This window comes from Poromitra crassiceps, assembly GCF_964638095.1.
Source record: "Poromitra crassiceps genome assembly, chromosome: 10".
NCBI lineage: Eukaryota > Metazoa > Chordata > Actinopteri > Beryciformes > Melamphaidae > Poromitra > Poromitra crassiceps.
This window is the reverse complement of record NC_139631.1, coordinates 1,661,013-1,678,686: the sequence shown is the minus strand read 5'-3', so window position 1 is coordinate 1,678,686 and position 17,674 is coordinate 1,661,013. Positions and strand designations below refer to the sequence as shown.

At 47.4% G+C, this 17,674-nt stretch overlaps 1 protein-coding gene across 1 annotated transcript in view; it reads left to right on the top strand.

Annotated features, from left to right (window-relative positions):
- Nucleotides 1-17,352, top strand: part of zdhhc8b (zDHHC palmitoyltransferase 8b) — a gene marked incomplete at both ends in the record, with an annotated part of 88,127 nt that extends 70,775 nt beyond the window's left edge. The window contains 10 exons of the mRNA XM_083645218.1: nucleotides 2,492-2,613; nucleotides 9,155-9,312; nucleotides 9,556-9,728; nucleotides 10,828-10,930; nucleotides 11,736-11,827; nucleotides 13,284-13,416; nucleotides 13,694-13,799; nucleotides 14,850-14,956; nucleotides 15,493-16,568; nucleotides 17,211-17,352. Of these exons, the coding sequence (XP_083501344.1) occupies nucleotides 2,492-2,613; nucleotides 9,155-9,312; nucleotides 9,556-9,728; nucleotides 10,828-10,930; nucleotides 11,736-11,827; nucleotides 13,284-13,416; nucleotides 13,694-13,799; nucleotides 14,850-14,956; nucleotides 15,493-16,568; nucleotides 17,211-17,352 (2,212 nt within the window). The remainder of the gene's footprint in view (nucleotides 1-2,491; nucleotides 2,614-9,154; nucleotides 9,313-9,555; nucleotides 9,729-10,827; nucleotides 10,931-11,735; nucleotides 11,828-13,283; nucleotides 13,417-13,693; nucleotides 13,800-14,849; nucleotides 14,957-15,492; nucleotides 16,569-17,210) is intronic.
- Between the last annotated feature and the right edge of the window lie 322 nt (nucleotides 17,353-17,674).

Sequence of the window (17,674 nt, the reverse complement as noted above, 5' to 3'; positions counted from 1 at the left end):
ACCCATCCCTCCCTTTTTCCCTCAGCCCCTTTATTAATTCATAGACTCGATCTATCCACACGACGAGCAGTTAGCTGGAGAGACTCCGCCCCTACAGGAAGCAAACAATGTCTTGACATTTGAGTCCAGGTGATCAAATAGGGCTGAAGCGCTCTCTGATGGAGATACGGTTTATCTCCCTGAGCGAGTGATGCAGGTACTGTCTTCACAGCTGAATATTTCACAGCACTGAGTTATGACTCGGAGGCAGAGGAGAAGGTCAGATTTGACGCCGGTATGGTAGATATTATTGACTGTTGTTGAGCACACTGTTGTACAGGCGTCGCAGGCCTAATAAAGACGTTCCTACTTGGTGACCCCGCTGTCAGACCTGCTCTGACAGCCCACACGGGTTTCCATGCAGGGGGCACCACGGAGAGCTGCATGATGTGTGCGTGCGTGTGTGTGTGTGTGTGTGTGTGTGTGTGTGTGTGTGTGTGTGTGTGTGTGTGTGATGGTAAAATAGCCCACAGCTGGGGTTCAGGCTGTGGTCTGCTCAAATACCTCCATGTCGGCACATCTTCACTTTCAGTCTCGTCCCTCTGGACGAGGAAGATTCTGGAGCAGATCCCGATCCGACTCACAAGATTTCCATATCACTACTAACCCGTCCCCTGGCCATTCAGTCAGGCCTCGCTCACAGAGTTGGCGTGCATCGTCTCCTCTCTCTCTCCCCAGAGAGTTTTCATAGTCCACTTCCCTGGATGATTCAAACTCCAGTCAGGTGTGCGCTCCTCCACTTAGGTGAGCTCCATCCGTAGCTAACGAATGTAGCTCTCCATGGTGCTGAACCTCTTTTTGACCACTAATTAGCCATTGTTGCCCCTTTGGTCGGTCCTTAATTGGCTAAAAAAAAAATACCTGGCTCCGTTAGGTCTTCCTGCAGGGGTGCTCTTGACGCTTCCTGAAAGATTCAGCGCCATCGCACGTAAAACGACATAGCATGTGTTAGGGATGCACCGATTTTTTCACTTCCGATCCGATTCCGATACCTGAATTTGGATATCTGCCGATACCGATATTATGCCGATACCAATGTTTTTCTTGAATATACAGTATAGGCAAAGATTTGGCCAATTAAAGATTTTTTTTAATATACCTTGCAAAAAGCAGACAAAATTAAGAAAATATACAAGGCAAAGAAGGATACTATTATACATGGGCAAATTACGGCCAGCGCCCCCTGTGCCCGCGCTGGAATTGCAAAAAAAAAAATATATATATATATCCCCCCCCCCCCAATTTCCGATCCGATTCCTGAATTAGTGCCAATATCGGCACCCGATACCGATATTGGATCGGATAGGCCCCATCCCTAGCATGTGTGGCCGAAACACAATTTGCTGCTCAGCTCACTCACTCACACGCACACACTTTGCATTCTTATTCTAGGGATAGCAGACAGGGGGTCTGTGTTCTCAGAGTGCCCCTCATTTTCTATGATTGTTTCTATTGGCCCTAAATATATTCAATGCATTCAATGATCCAGCATCTGCTGTGGTGTTTCCAGTGACTTCCTGATTGCTCAGATATACGGTAGAGCTGATACAGTTAAGTACAGAATGAGAGGCCTATGTTTCAAACAGTGCCCTTGAATAGAAGTGAACTTCTATCACGGTCAGGGGTCAGTTGCGTTACTTTACTTACACACCCTGCAGCAAGCCAGTCCCGCCAGATGGGAGGCTTTCTGTTGCACGACTTGAAATTAGTCACCTGCGTCCAAATAAGACCTATGTTTAAAACGGTGCGCTCCAATATGAGTGGACTTGGGTCTGTCAGTCAGTCAGTCAGTCTGTTGGTCAGTCTGTTTGTTGGTCAGTCTGTTGGGTCAGGTTGGTTTCTTCCTGTAATTCTCACACATATTCCAGGAAATGCCTTGGCCAGCCTACATTGTAATATAGCTCTGTTGCTGGCCCAACTATAGCCCTGGCCTCATGAGTCACTGCTCATCAGCAGACCCCCTCTGAGGACGGGGAAGTGTGTGTGTGTGTGTGTGTGTGTGTGTGTGTGTGTGTGTGTGTGTGTGTGTGTGTGTGTGTGTGTGTGTGTGTGTGTGTGTGTGTGTGTGTGTGTGTGTGTGTTGGGGGGGCATTCTGTCCTCCTGGCTCCAGGCATAGCAGACTGATGCAAATATTGTGATTATTTCAAAATCCGAAGGCAGACGTTTTCAGTTTAGACGATCACGGTGTGGGCTCTTTTTTTGCAAAGGCAGTCTTTTCCCATTTAGACGGGATTAGCAAGCTGCAAATCTGGTGTGTGTGTGTGTGTGTGTGTGTGTGTGTGTGTGTGTGTGTGTGTGTGTGTGTGTGTGTGTGTGTGTGTGTGTGTGTGTGTGTGTGTGTGTGTATGTTGCCATTTGAATGTGTGCACCTCATATCTCTGAAACCTTAGATTTCACATTAGAATTGAATAATCCTAATCTCTCTCTCTCTCTCTCTCTCTCTCTCTCTAGGTGCCCCTGGTTGACCAAGGTGATCTCTCCCGTTGTGCCTCTCTACAATGGCCTGGTCTTCCTCTTCGTCTTGGCCAACTTCAGCATGGCGACGTTCATGGACCCCGGAGTTTACCCCAGAGGTGTGTGTATGTGTGTTGGAAAATATGCATGTTCATGTGTGACTGTGTGTGACTATGTGTTTGTGAGTGTGTAGTAGTAGCAGCAGTAGTTTTATTAATAGCAGTAGTAGTAGTAGTAGTAGTAGTAGTAATAGTAGTAGTAGTCGTCGGCGTCGACTGGTCATTTTGGGGGGACTTGTTTTGGCATGAAAACAGAGGTTGTGTTAGACTTTCTCGTCTGTCATTTTGACTGACAAGGTGAAGGTTGTAAAAGTTCTATCATCATAATCTATTATTACCTGTCATTTAAAAATGTTCAATGATAATCATGATAAAAGCAGATATCTTTACACAGAGTGATGTGTCGTTGGATTTAAAATAACTGATGGATAGATGGCAGAAACACAGCAGCAGCTTCGCTCATAACGACGCTGCTTCATTGAAACAAGTTAAATTCACTTGAACACATTGTTTTATCACACTGGGTTGAAAATAGGAAGGAATGTCTCACAACAATCTGTCAACTCCGCGGCTCCTGGCTGTCTGTCATTTAATTGTCTGTTTCATGTCGCCTGGTATCCAGGTTGAGCGGAGTTTACTGTTTTTAAGCACTGTGATTGACCCGAAGGTCCTGACACCACCCAGGTGGAAAACTCTTGTTATAAAACGAACCGACCCAGTAACGTTACTTCAACTATCACAAAGGAACGCAGCCTGTAGAAGTCAGTCCCCACCGCTGAACAGACGGTTTTTGACACTGTTTGTGCTGTGAGGAAAAAATCCTGTGTGTGTGTGTGTGTCTATCTGTCTGTCTGTCTGTCTGTCTGTCTCTGTCTGTCTGTCTGTCTGTCTCTGTCTGTCTGTGTGTCTGTCTCTCTCATTGTGCTGTCCAGCTGTTCCGTAATCTGTCAAAATGACGGACGGCCTTCAGATTTTTTAAAAGATTATGTCAATGACGGAGAATATTCGGTAAAGGCGACCTCTGCATGAAAACGGTCAGAAACATATTAAACATAAACATATAAACATATTAAATATTGTCACAAAATATTTCCAGTCCAAAGATATTGGTATTGTTTTCTAAAAGTCTGTGTGTCGACTCAAACCCTGGTTCCCTCTGTCTCTGTGCATGCGAGTAAGACAAATGTCTTCTCCCTCTCAGGTAGGCTCCACACGTGGAGGGTTCACCTCTAACAGCACCACATCCATCAGATCCTCCCCCCTCCCTAAACCCACCCCAGCCTCTTACTGGCCCATTATCTCCCTGTGACAGCCTGTTAAACTCTCCAGCCCGCGGCCCCAGGCAGGGGGCGCTGCACACACACAAGGCCCGTCTCCAGCCCGCGGCCCCAGGGTACACACGGTACACCTTATCCAAGCCTTCACACTGCGCCGTGCATTCACTGCCTCTCAGCTGTCCGGCCCGGCGTGGAGCGCAGCACGATCCACCACAGCTCACCGCCTCTCATGCAGGCTTCCCTGCCTGGGTTAAGTAGTGATCATCACAGTGAACCTGCTTCCAGGGGATGTTTGTAATGTGCTTGTAAATGATAAGCACCTGTCTTTAGGAAGCCCATAAAGGGGGTAATAATCATTATGGCGCATATGGCGTTATCTAAAGTCCTCCCAGAGGAGACAGTCGCCTTCTGCTGCCTTTGCCCTGCTGGCTTTTATCGACAGCCCAGAGAATGGCTGTGTAAAGAGGAAAGAGACGGAAGAGAGTTAACATGGGAACCCAGTTTTGCACTATTTCAGTCTGGGATGACTTATTTGCTCATTTCGTTCACTAGCACGCACTAATTTGAAGCCTCTGAGTTCTTGATGTTGTTTCAGAGGCAGCAGATGCACCAGGCAAGTTGCATCAAAAATGAATGAAGAGCGATCAAATTACATCTGCTTATAAAATCACTCCATCACCCAGACTGTGAGAGTGAAAAGATGAAGGAGCCGAGCGTACTGAGTGTTTCCATTTAGCTCCTATTTATACTCAAATATTGCAGTTATTTACAGTCACTTTCTTTTTCTTCAAAGATTTCTCTCTTGGAGAAGATGAGGTGATAAGAGGGGAGATTGTGGATTCAGAGAGAGACGCTTACTTGTGGCTAATAGGGCTACACAGTTAGATGCAAACCTATCAGAATTGCAAATTTCACAATTTAGTGCAATTTTCCAAGAATGTGCTGCAATTTGCAGAACACAATAAGCCATTTTCTTTTCAGTTTGCACACAGTCTGGTTAAAAGGCGTGTTGCCACTATGCAGAATCTCAGGCCTGTTGCATGTTGATGAAAATCCTTTCTTGTAGGAAGACTGAGTAAACCCTCAATCATTTTATTCAATCATCTAGTTTTTTCTATAACTGCTGAAATTGAAAGCATGTAAAAAAAGAAGAAATACTGCCAGCATATATTTCAGTTCATGATTGCAATTATATATATATACTAGGAATCTTGCATGCTCGATTCCTAGGGTGGAGACTCTGGAGATGATGCGCCATGTCTGCAGTTATGGAATTCGCCCACTCCGCGGGCTCCCAAAGTCATGCCTGACAGGCAGACAGACAGACACCGCCGACCCACCTAGGCGGCATCGTGCGCCATCGGCTCATGCTACATCACAGTTGCTCAAGTGACATCACTGATGACATCACAATTGCTCAAGTGACATCACTGATGACATCACAATCGTGACTGTCACTGCCACAGACAGCACCACCCACTTATCCTTTTTTTTCTAGAAAAATATGATCACCTAAAAAACAAAAAACAGAAAAATCCTGTATATTTGACCACAGAAGATCCACGGTTATTTATTTCCATTGTGGTCTTCATAAAACAAGAAAACACAAGAACACAATGAAAAGACCGTAGGATTCAGTAGTTATAGTGACCATCCCATTGTCAAAAGGTCAGGTTTGTTCCCCACACCAGAAATCGGCAAAAGATTTGGAAAATATCGACATAGTGTATCGGATATCGACAAAGAAAATCCAATATCGTGCATCCCTACCGTGTATGTTACTGAGGATAACAGCACCAGCTCAATGACAACAGCGCAAATATAAAACCTGTAATTTGGCATGGCGGGCCTATAAGTGGTTCAAGAACCCTTCACATCACTGAAAGATCAGCCACTCCATACCAACAATAGCCAGAGTGTCCATCAGCTGCCTTTAATCCTGCCACAGTGCCATTGAGCCAAACACTGAACACTCACTGCTCTCTGTAAGTCACTCTGGATAAGAGTGTCAAGTCTCCTGAAATAAACGGCTGCCACTTACAGATTTCAAGCTGTCCTGAGTGTTGATATACTTCAGCTGCAAACACTCATACACATGGATTAGACACACACACGCACGCACGCGCGCGCGCACACACACACACACACACACACACACACACACACACACACACACACACTCTCTATCTCTCTCTCTCACACACACACACACACACACACACACACTGATGCTGTGTGAGGAATAAATGCAGTTAAATCCCTCCTGCTAGTAGATACAGTATGCCCTCTGGCTGCTTACCAGGTCCTTCTCTATCAGTAAAGTCCTTCAAGGGAAGGTTTATCCCTTGTGGTGGTGGTGCTGCTCAATATGTAAAAGAAGGCAGATGATTACACACTCTGGAATGACAGAGAATGGTAACTCATGGGTTTAAAAGTGAGTTTAATCTTCATGCAAGCGTTCATTTTCGAATGGAGTTTCTCTGATCCGAGGATTAGGCCTACCATGTGGAATTTAACATGGATTTTGTGTGTGTGGGGAGGGTCCACCTCAACAAGTCATTCAGTCAAGTATTGCATCTTAAAATCTTAATTCTTCCTTAAAACAACGTATCCCGGGGGCGCCCTGTTGGCTAACTGTGTAGCACCATAAGGCCCAGTCCAGTGACCCGGGTTCGAATCCAGTCCGCGGTCATTTGCTGCATGTGTCCCCCTTTCTCTCTCTCTCCCCCGGCCGTACCTTCCTGTCTCTCTCACTGTCTCCCTGTCAAATAAAGCAGGAAATGCCACACACAAAAAACATACTATTCCAGAGACCGACATACATGTACACGCACGCACGCACACTCACACACACGCATACATGAGTACATGCAAAAAGTTTAGATCTCACATTTTAGAATGCAAATTTCTGTAGGTGAAACTTCATTACAAACAAGTAAAAGTATCTCACCCCACTGTCAGACCCCCCCCCCCCACACACACACACACACACACTTAATTCAAGAAAAATGCTAGACCATTTTTTGCAGTGTAGATGTATTATGGGATGAAATAAACTGCTTCTCTGAGGAGGACATGCAGGCGTAAATGCTTTTTCCTCCTCAGGCTTGGCAGGCGCTTTACCTTTAAAATCTATTTGAAGAGACTGGAGCACCATAATAACAGAGCAATCTCCAGACTATGGGACGGTTTATTGCCGTGGTCTGCTCTGTTTACCTCTTTGCTCTTTCACTGTCCCTCTTTTTTCTGTCATAAAGTGCTCAGCTACCTGGCTCTCGCTCCGGTTCTTATTGGGAGTGTGTGTGAAACAGCGTTTTTCATCCCGGAGCTCTGCGCCGCTCGTTTCCAATGTGCCCTCTCTTTGATCAGCTGAAACGAAGACATTTTATTTTGCATCGCTCCGGAGCACAAGAGAAGAAAAAAAAGGCTCTCCCGTCACGGCAGAGTGGCACCGTGTGCAAAGATCCACAGAAAACACTTTGATTCAGTGCAGAGTCGCACAAAGGAAAGTCCCTTTTCATCATTGATCTAAATGCCCCTGTGTGGTATAATCGGGGCTAATGCTGCCAAGGTTCGGGGTTCATTTCCCTGTGTGTAGCTCAATAGGCAGAGCAAGGCACACTAACACTGCAGTGTTTAAGAGTTCAAATCCCACCTGGATCTCCCATACTAACAAGCGCGAATTCGCTACATTATGCCAGGCAGCATGTGTGTTACTGATGACATCACCGATGACGTCATCAGTGCTAAACAGCTTCTTGATATACTTATCTGTAGAAACACTACGTTCCTCATCAGAGCTGCGCTCTGATCAGCCAATCAGGGACAGGTTGTAGGACAGAAGATCCTGGAGCAGCTGGTTTCCAGTCAAAGGGCAGTGTCTCATGTGCTGCCACTGGAGGTCAGCGTCGTTGCAGGTTCCCGTCAGGTCAAACCGACAGAAGCACTTTCGGTTCTATAGTGTTGCTGTAAGTTACAGAGAACTTCTCCTTGGTCCTGTAACATGGGCTAAAGCTGTAAGATTTGAAGACCAGGAGAGGGCTACGATAAGGTCCGAAGTGAACGGGCTTCAGCTCGGCGCTACCTCCATGGCTTGTGATTGAATCCATATCCAACGCAATCACCTTTCCAGCTGTGGGGCTCTCCACATCTTCACCCACTTTATGCAGCTCTGTCAGCAGCAGCTCTCCCAGCTGCCCCTGTGGTTTCTCACGGCTCAGGGTCTCTAGCTAATGGAGTCCACAAGGCAAAGTCCTTCTCATGTCGTACTCCATGCCAGGGTTATGTTCTGCTATCTGGCTCGTGGCTCCAAGGACCAACATGTTCTTTGTAGGGCAGAGATCTGGCTTGAAGGACCAAAATGTTCTGAAGGGACCGTAAAGGACTGTATAGGTTGATTCTCAGTAGTTAGCTGGGGCTCGCCCCCGGGTGTCGGTGAGAACACAAGATGAAAAGGTCTCCAGGTCACTGTGGGCTGGTACGCTGGACTGGTGCTTGTCATCGTTCACCTCTGAGTTTCATAGTCGAACTGATCCCCCGCCATCTACTCGTCCTATTTATTTATTGACATGAATAGAATTTTAGAGGAACATAAGAGCAGTGATGTTCACATCTGATCAGTAAATAACGTCCAGAGGGGTGAGAAGGAACTTCAGCTTCAGATTGGAAATGCACAATAAGGGACACAGGTTTAATTGCCAGAGGGCCGCACACTCAAGATGCTGGCTCCCCTCATGGCGTTGAACTCCTTGGTAGCATCGTCCTGCTTGTAGAAGTCAGCATAGGTCAGTTTCCTGGGCTCTGTCACTTTGTACTTGACAGCTGCTGCAGCCAGCATGGACAGAGTGAAAGCGATGGCCAGATGGAACCTCAGGTGCTTCGCCCAGCAGCCCCCTCACCACAGGCTGTGGCAGAGACATGATGGATTACCAGTCAGGCCCTAACCACTGCTCCTATTTATACCACCAGCAGAGTAGGGTTTATGACATCACTGATGATGTCACTATCCACGGCACCACCAAGGACCTCATGGGCCCTTGTAACCAAACGTAACAAAACATCCTGTATGTTCTAAATGTGTCACAGCATGCTCATAAACCAGTGTTAACGGTGGAGGGAATAGGTCACATTTATCAAAAATATTCACTTCTCTCTCATGGTCTGCTCTGTCTGCAGACAGATAACAGCTCTGTCTGCAGACAGATAACAGTGGTCTGCTCTGTCTGCAGACAGAACATGATCGATTCCATTCCTTAACGATCAATTATCGATTTTCGATAACTGATGAACATCCCTAATCTGTATATCTCTGTATCTCCCCACAGCGGACGAGGACGAGGACAAGGACGATGATTTCCGGGCGCCGCTCTACAAGAACGTGGAGATCAAGGGCATCCAGGTGCGGATGAAGTGGTGCGCCACCTGCCACTTCTACAGGCCGCCGCGCTGCTCGCACTGCAGCGTCTGTGACAACTGCGTAGAGGTGTGTGTGTGAATTACTTCAATATTTTTTTGCAAGAAAATTAAATATATTGATAACTGAGACAAATATTGGCTATTGGCAACCTCAAGTCCAAAAAATATCAATATCACTGTTATGCATTTCTGTGGGTGTCTATTGGAGAAGTGAACTTATTGAAGCACCTTAACTCATATGATTTTAACATTTTTCCTTGATTCTGACGATGTTAACTCGGTCTGTTTCTCTCCCTCCCTCCCTCCCCAGGACTTCGACCACCACTGTCCTTGGGTCAACAACTGTATCGGACGGAGGAACTACCGCTACTTCTTCCTCTTCCTGCTGTCGCTGACCATCCACATGGTGGGAGTCTTCTCCTTCGGCCTCATCTTCGTCCTCCACCACCGGGAGAGGCTGGCCGCGCTGCACACCACCGTCACGTATCCTTCTATCGGCAGCCAGCTGGCTACTGAGGGCGTTTCCTTAAAAAAAAAAAAAGTTCTTTGGCAGTTTAGAATAAAGGATAGTGTTGGACAGAGCCTATCTCATTTGTTCATGAACATCTTGATATGGATTTGGATTTGGGGGAAATGGATTTCAGCAAAATTCTGTAAAAAAATAAGCTGGGTAAAAAATAAGAGGAGAAAAGGTTAAGAAAGGGACTAGGCAGTCTCCAACATTCCCCCACAACTCTCAATGAATACAGTTCAAGGCCCAAGTGTCCACCTTATGATGCAATGTGTAAATCTGTAGATAGGCTATTGAAGTTAAATCACAACATGCAAAAATGGTCAACTGTTGACTATTGGTAGAGATAGTTTCACCAAAATTCAGTATGTATGATGCCCCCCCAATAAATAAATGCATAAATAAATACATAAATAAATACATAAATCATGGTGGGCCACTTGGTGTGTCGACAGCGGGAGAGAGCATGTGATAGACAGATGGCTCATCCAATCACCTGCCAGGTATTTTTGAAAGTGCCTGCCCTTTCATACGGTTTCCTGAGCGACTCGTTCCCAGGTGGTTATGTGAAAACAAACAACATCTGGCAGCGTCAGGCTACTTAAAAACGGGCAATGGGCCACAGTTGGCCCGCGGACCTTAGCTTGTCTCCGTTTGCCAAGTCTTATCAGGACCGTCCTATTTACTGGAGTAGTGAACAATGTTTCCATTGCATGATAACCTGATGGGATTGTAATGATTGGTCCAGGTATTAGTTAAACCCTCATTATTAATTAATACACAGGACAAGATGTTACTATCCCTTGTGCCAAAATCCGAGGAAAAAGATGTTACCAGGGAAACTGAGGTATGGCTTGTGAAAAACTTTATATTTTGATTGCAATACGCATAAAAATATAAACCAATGGTCTTACTTCTTTTTTCTTTGGCAAGCGTATATAGATAATGGACACTTGGTCGGGCATTAACCCTTCCATAAGCTGGTAGGGCTTCAGGGTCCCGACACCTGCATGTGACCTTATGATGTTGTTGATGTTGTTGTTGTCGTGGTCCTTGACTCCCAGTGTCCAGTCTGGTGGTGATGTGTATCGCAGGGCTTTTCTTTATTCCAGTCATCGGACTCACAGGTTTCCATATGGTGCTTGTGACCCGAGGTCGAACAACCAATGAACAGGTGAGGAAACACCGACTGGCCCAAGAGCTGCTGACACGATTGTTCTGAAATCTATACATGCATATTTAAATTATGCAATATTAAAATTCAAAATACATAATTTTTATCTCACCTGTAGTGCTATTTATCTAGATAATTTTGTGTTAGTTGCTTGAGTTTTGGAGATATCGGCCGTGGCGATTTCTGCCTTCTCTCAAATAAAATGAAACTGGATGGCGCTCGGCTTGTGGTGCTCAAAGCGCCAAGAAATACATTTGGAAAAACTCAACAGCAATGTCTCTTTCCAGAAATCATGACCCGGTTACTCAAGATAATCCACAGACCTTGTTTTGAGCAGGTCTGTGGATTATCTTGGATTGCTGTTAAGTTTTTCAAATGTTTTTTGTTGTTTAGTTTTTTCTCTCACTTTGAACTCCTTTTTTTCGAGAGAAGGCAGAAATCTCTAGGGCCGATATCTCCCAAACTCAGGTAATTAACACAAAATGATCTAGATGGATAGATAGCACTACAGGTGAGAGGAAAAAGATGCATTTTGGATTTTAGGGTGAGCTGTCCCTTTAACACGACAGACGCAGATACCTACATAGATTGTTGTAGTGACACTTGAACAATGAAAACAACTTTTTCATTATTCAAGCAGTAGTCCTCTGTGTGTGTGTGTGTGTGTGTGTGTGTGTGTGTGTGTGTGTGTGTGTGTGTGTGTGTGTGTGTGTGTGTGTGTGTGTGTGTGTGTGTGTGTGTGTGTGTGTGCATGCTGCGGCCTTGTACCTTTTGCCGGTGACTCACATGGCGCTGTGTTCCTCAGGTGACGGGCAAGTTTCGCGGAGGAGTAAATCCCTTCACCAAGGGTTGCTGTGGCAACGTGGAGTACGTCTTATGTAGTCCACTGGCACCCAGGTAAGATGCTGTCCTAAGCTCTCTCTCTGTGTGTGTGTGTGTGTGTGTGTGTGTGTGTGTGTGTGTGTGTGTGTGTGTGCGTGCGCGCGCGTGCGTGCGTGCGTGCGTGTGCGCGCGCCTGTGTGTGTATGTGCATTTGTGTTTGTGTGTGCATTCACTTTCTCGCTTTCTCTCTAGAGACATACAACTTCTATTAATATCTAATGAATACTCCTGTATTCCTGCTTTGATGTGGTCCTGAATACATCCCTGGAGTGTGTGTGTGTGTGTGTGTGTGTGTGTGTGTGTGTGTGTGTGTGTGTGTGTGTGCGCGCGCACACGTGTGCACACGTGTGTATTTATGCGTGTGCTGGAGTTGTGGCCCTTCAAAGCCAATGGCATCAAGCCACAATTTGCCATAGTACAACACCTTCACACTATATTCAGAACAGAGACTGCGGCATTGTGTCTGTGTGTGTGTGTCTGTGTGTGTCTGTGTGTGTATGTGTTTGTGCATGCGTGCGTGCGTGCGTGCGTGTGTCTGTGTGTGTGTGTGTGTGTGTGTGTGTGGTGTGTGTGTGCGCGTGCGCAGTCTGAGGTGTGTATCCAGTTCTGGCTGAATGCAGCCAGCTACCCCGGGGGAAGGCAGATGGCCGAGAGGATTGGATCATTTTGTAGAACAAGACTTAATGGGCAGCGGAGCGCGGGGCATCATCGTTGATGCGCTGTTTCACACACGCAGCATCGCCGAGGCCCAAAAGGCCAGCGAAACACCCTATTGGGACAAGTCACGCTCCATAAAAATCAGACACCAGCAGGTGGCGTGACATGCTTTGTTACCAACATCCGTTGTTGAGGAGTCCCTAATGGAAGGTTTTTATGCATTAATGAATGACTCAACTGGACTGGAGTGAGCTGAATCAAACTGAATTGTTGTTGTGTTTTAGGGCTGAGACTGATAATCGGGGGAGGAAAATTAACAATATCTTATATATTTTGAGGTGAAATGCAGAAATCGCGTTTGAAAATATGGCCATGAAAAACTGAGCATATAAAGTGCAGTCACAGCCTTCGTAACTATGAGGATTTTTTTGTTGTTGAAGAAAACGTTTTTGAACCTCCTGGTGTAAAATGTAGCGTAATGTAAAAATGAATTTAGCTAAATTGAGATTGTGCCAATATGAAGCTAATTTAATCTATGTGTTACCTATCTGTGAAAGGAATGTATTGCTTGATAATACACTGTAATGTGTAAGTTAGTGGGGGAGGCAGGAGAAAGCTTGAAATGAGAAATGGAGTCTGATATAAACAAAATAAATAATATTTGCTTTCTCTACTATTTTGTCAACCATCGACTACATGTAGATATATTGTATGTATGTACAATAGACTAGTGACAAGTATGAATGTGTGGATGCATGTTTGCATGTACTTGTCTTTCATTCCTTCTCATATATCGACTCTATGTTCTCTGCAGGTACACAGTGAAACCCAGGAAGAAGTCCCTGGTGAAAATTCAGCCCCCATTCATCAGACCGGACCTGTCAGACAGGCAAATCACCATCAAGGTCAGCGACAATGGCATCCATAGCACCATCATCAGCTCCAAGGTGAATGGTTTATAATTACTATGGCTCTTTTCCCTTTCATTTAATGTTCATAGTGTCATATGATATAATATATGATATGATAGGATAGGATGGGATAGGATATATATGAAATCAAATATTAGGAAAATACCTGGCTCAAATGGGACATCATCTTGTTCAGTTAAAATAACGGACCAGCCCAAAACCGCCCAATCTGGCAACACTGGTCCCCTCTGTTTGCTGTGTTAGTCCCCCACTGGTTTTGGATGATTTTAAGCCCCTGCTCTCCTCCCTGTAGTCCAAAAGCAGCCTGGATGGCCTGGATGACAAAGAGACCCAGCCGCCGCTGCCGCCCAAAGCTGACCGGTACAACCAGCTGAAAAGCCAGCTGACCTCCAGCGAAGGTAACCAACTACCCTCCCTCAGTTCACACTCACCCCTTATCGTTCTCCTTCCTTCTCTCTCGCTCAGTCACCATCAAGCCCGTTTCCCTTTCCTGTGGCTATTCCCCCAAACTCACCTCCTTAGATCAACCCCCCCTGTGCCAGTGTGTGTGTGTGTGTGTGACTTAGCCCTGCTTCAGCCTGATGAGTGTCATGGCAGGCCAACTGCTTCTTTTTGAGAATATAGGCGTGATTTGTACCAAGGTGGCAAAGCCCCCCGTCAGCGCCGTCACTGAACGGGTGGGAGATTTGTGGTGCGACGGAGGGATTTCAGAGCAGAGGGGGATAATTGCAACATGAATCACTGCCTATCTTCCAGTGCTGGAGCTCTGCCAAACGAATTGTTCCGGACTAGAATCTGCTGTGTAACTGAAATTAATGAGTGCCTTTTTGACGTCGTCTGAGTAAACAAGGGGTGGGCGAAGCGATGCTATTTGGAGGCCTTACAGCCAGGGGGCGCACTCAGTGTGCTCATGTGTTGGGACTGTTTCATTCAGTAGTATGAAATGTTAATAATATATTCCCTGAACCTACACTAACCAGTTCCCTTCTGAGGATCTCCAGTGTCATGGTGCATTATGTCAGGGAGTGAGCACTTTTGGCTCTCCCGTGGAGCACTACTGCTGCCTGGTGCTAGTCCGTGGTACTGCAGCTGACATAAGTCGATTCCTTCCCTTCTCACCGCTTTTTCTCAAAAAGCTTGTAGACATTTGGAGCACTATAAATTTGCGGAATTTGTTTCTTTGCAGATACGTTAATTCATTTGACTAAACAGATCAGAGCACAGGGGCATCAAAATAGATAGAACTGGAATATTTATAATCTCATTTTATTGACAGACTTTAACCATGGTCTTCTTTCTTTCTTTCTTTCTTTCTGTGTGTGTGTGTGTGTGTGTGTGTGTGTGTGTGTGTGTGTGTGTGTGTGTGTGTGTGCATGTGTGCGCGCGCGTGTGTGCGTGCTTGTGCGTATGTGTGTGCACGTGCGTGCATGCCTGTGTGTGTATTTCAGAGAGTTCTCTGTCTGGCAAGACTCACCCCGCCACCCCGGCCATGTACAAGTTCAGGCCCTCGTTTGGCACCATGCCTAAAGTCCACTACCACGCTGGTGGAGAGAAGGTAGGTTATGGGAAGTGGTTATATTCTTTGTTTGAATGTTTGACACTTCTATTTATTCAATTTATTTATATTATCATTACTATACTACTTAGAAAACCTTTATTTATGTGGGGAAGGGTGTTGCATTAGCGAACGTGTCCACAAGGAGCGGTTAATTGAGCTGCCAGGACCTTTCTGCAATTCATTCTCGAGGGTAAGGATGCGCTAGGAGTGCTGCTCTTCCCAGCACCGCACCAGGCACTCTTGGCGGCTAGTGTTTTTAGGTGGAGCACTCTGGGCACTTCAAGCGAAAAGTTAAACTTTTGGAGAGTAGCCCTGCTCATCAATGTAATTTCTTTTGGACAGCAACAAATAAGCGCTCCGCGTGCGCTGTGTCTGTGTGTGGAAGCACTCTGACCTGAAGAAAACGCTTTCATGTCGACATGGCCCCCTTACTCATTCACTTTTCCCACAGACCTTCTGGGAAGTCAAACCCGCCTACTGGTTCTGCTTCTTTTACGTTTCTCATTGGTTTGTTCCTTCTGTTTGCTCCTCAGATCGTGATGCCAGATGAGCGGAAGACATCGGCCATTTTGGAAGAGGGCGTCCGGGGTCACGACTACCGCTCCGAGCCCAACCTGGACCTGCCCGACTACAGCAACGCTCCCCTCCACCGCACCTTCCAGTCCTCGCCCCTGCAGCTGGACTCTTACCCTGTCAACTCGCGCTCGCTCAGCCTGAAGCAGGCGCACCGCCGGCCGGAGAAGGGCCAGCTCCCGGCCCTACAGCCCGAGACGGTCACCTCCACCCCCTACAAGAGTGTCTTCTCGACCAACACACTGTCCAACCGCAACGGCAGCCTGTCCTACGACAGCCTGCTCAACCCCAGCATCTCCCCAGCCACTGCCACGGAGTGCATGGCCCACCCCGGCATGCCCTCCATGGGCTTCCACTCGCCGTACCTGCCCACCAAAATGTGCCACATCCGGGGGCCCGAACTGCAGAGGCAGCAGGTCCCCCCCACCTACAGTCCAGTGATGCCCGTCAGGGGGTTGGGCAGGCATTCACCCCACCCGAGGGAGAGGGACCCGTCCCCGGTGCGCTACGATAACCTCTCCCAGACCATCATGGCTTCCATCCAGGAGCGAAAGGAGATGGAGGAGAGGGAGAAGCTGCAGATGCTGCATGGGCGCTCCCAGACCCAGGCGTACGCCCAGGACTCTGGCATGTTTGACACCCCAGGGGGCTACGGCCTGCCCCCCAACGTGTGCTACACAGACGGGCCCCGTGGCCCCGGCTCCAGAGGCCAGACACCCCCTAGCTACGGAGGCTCCAGGGACAACCTGATGGGGGCCGGTCTGGTGGGCTATGGCCAGCGGACCCCTGTGCTGCGCCACACCGGCTCCACGCTGGGCCGCGCACCCAGGACTTCCTCCAGCTCCCTGCACACAGATCACAGTAGCAGCAACAGCAGCCAGGGCCGGGCCCCTGGCCACGAGGCCCACTATCGCTCCCCGGGCCACCAGCCCCACCACTCCCCCGCCATGCCCCGTTCCCCCTCCTACACCCACCACAAACTCTCCTTCATCAACGCCCTCGAGAGGGCAGACTCACCTCGCCTGGGGGGCCCCAGGTATGAGTCCTAACATACGCCTCTGGGACTGCATGCATTGTATTGGGCAGAAGGGAACTGGGGGGTGCCACTGGAAGCCCTGGTCCCTCTGCTGGACAGAGCCAGCGACTCACGGGCCTAGTCTGCCTCAGTGTAGTCATAACTGAGGCCATGTAGCATGCGTATACGTCTACAATACACAGTGTATGGTATTTGTACAAGATTGATCAGACCCTTATATCCATTTCCTGTCTGGTGTGATCTCTATAGTGTAGGCCCTACTGTTACTGGCTTTAACTGTTTGCCATTATAGATTTTTTTTATTGTATTCTTTTCTAAATGTGTTGTCAGATAAATAAAGTTGCTTGACCCCACTTTTTTCTTTTGCATGCTTTTTCACCCACTCATCTAACACTCCAGGCCTATGGCTTCACTAACAACTGCACTTTCACCCACTCATCTCTCTTAGTAACATTTGAAATCTTTTCTTTGAGATGGAAACGCATGTTGTTGCTCTTCTGCAGTCATCCGGCAGAAAACTAACACAACCTACGACTAACACGCATGCGACACCAACCGACCGCTTGGACTTCCTGTCCCGACTGAACGTCATTCTGACCCCTTGTGTTGAATGATTGTCTCTGTTCTTCTCTTCCCATTCAGAGAGGCCATGATGCAGGGTAAAGTTAATGGGCAGATGGACTGCCACCCCAGTGCCCAGGGTGGCCCCCTCAGCCCTAGCCGCCATAGTAACGTCAAAAAGGTGACGGGCGTAGGAGGCACCACCTATGAGATTTCAGTGTGAGCAGGGATGCTGCATCAACCGCCACCACCACCACCATCACCACCACCCTGCTACAAAGAGACCCTCTCCTCGCCATTACTTTTGTGACGTCTAGAGTTTTTGTGAAGTCTAGAGTTTCGGCCCATCAGGGACACATAGCACTTCCTGCTTTGGAGTTCCAATCCAGAGGAGCTCTCTGCTCTCGTGTGGGTCTGTCTAGCCGATTACCTGTGTGCGTTTGTACCGGACAGGGCAGGGGTGTCGGCCGGTACCGTGGAGGGCTGTGTGTGTGTGGAGTGTTTTGTCGTTAACATTTTTGTGGCTTGACTTGTGGTGTTGGTCA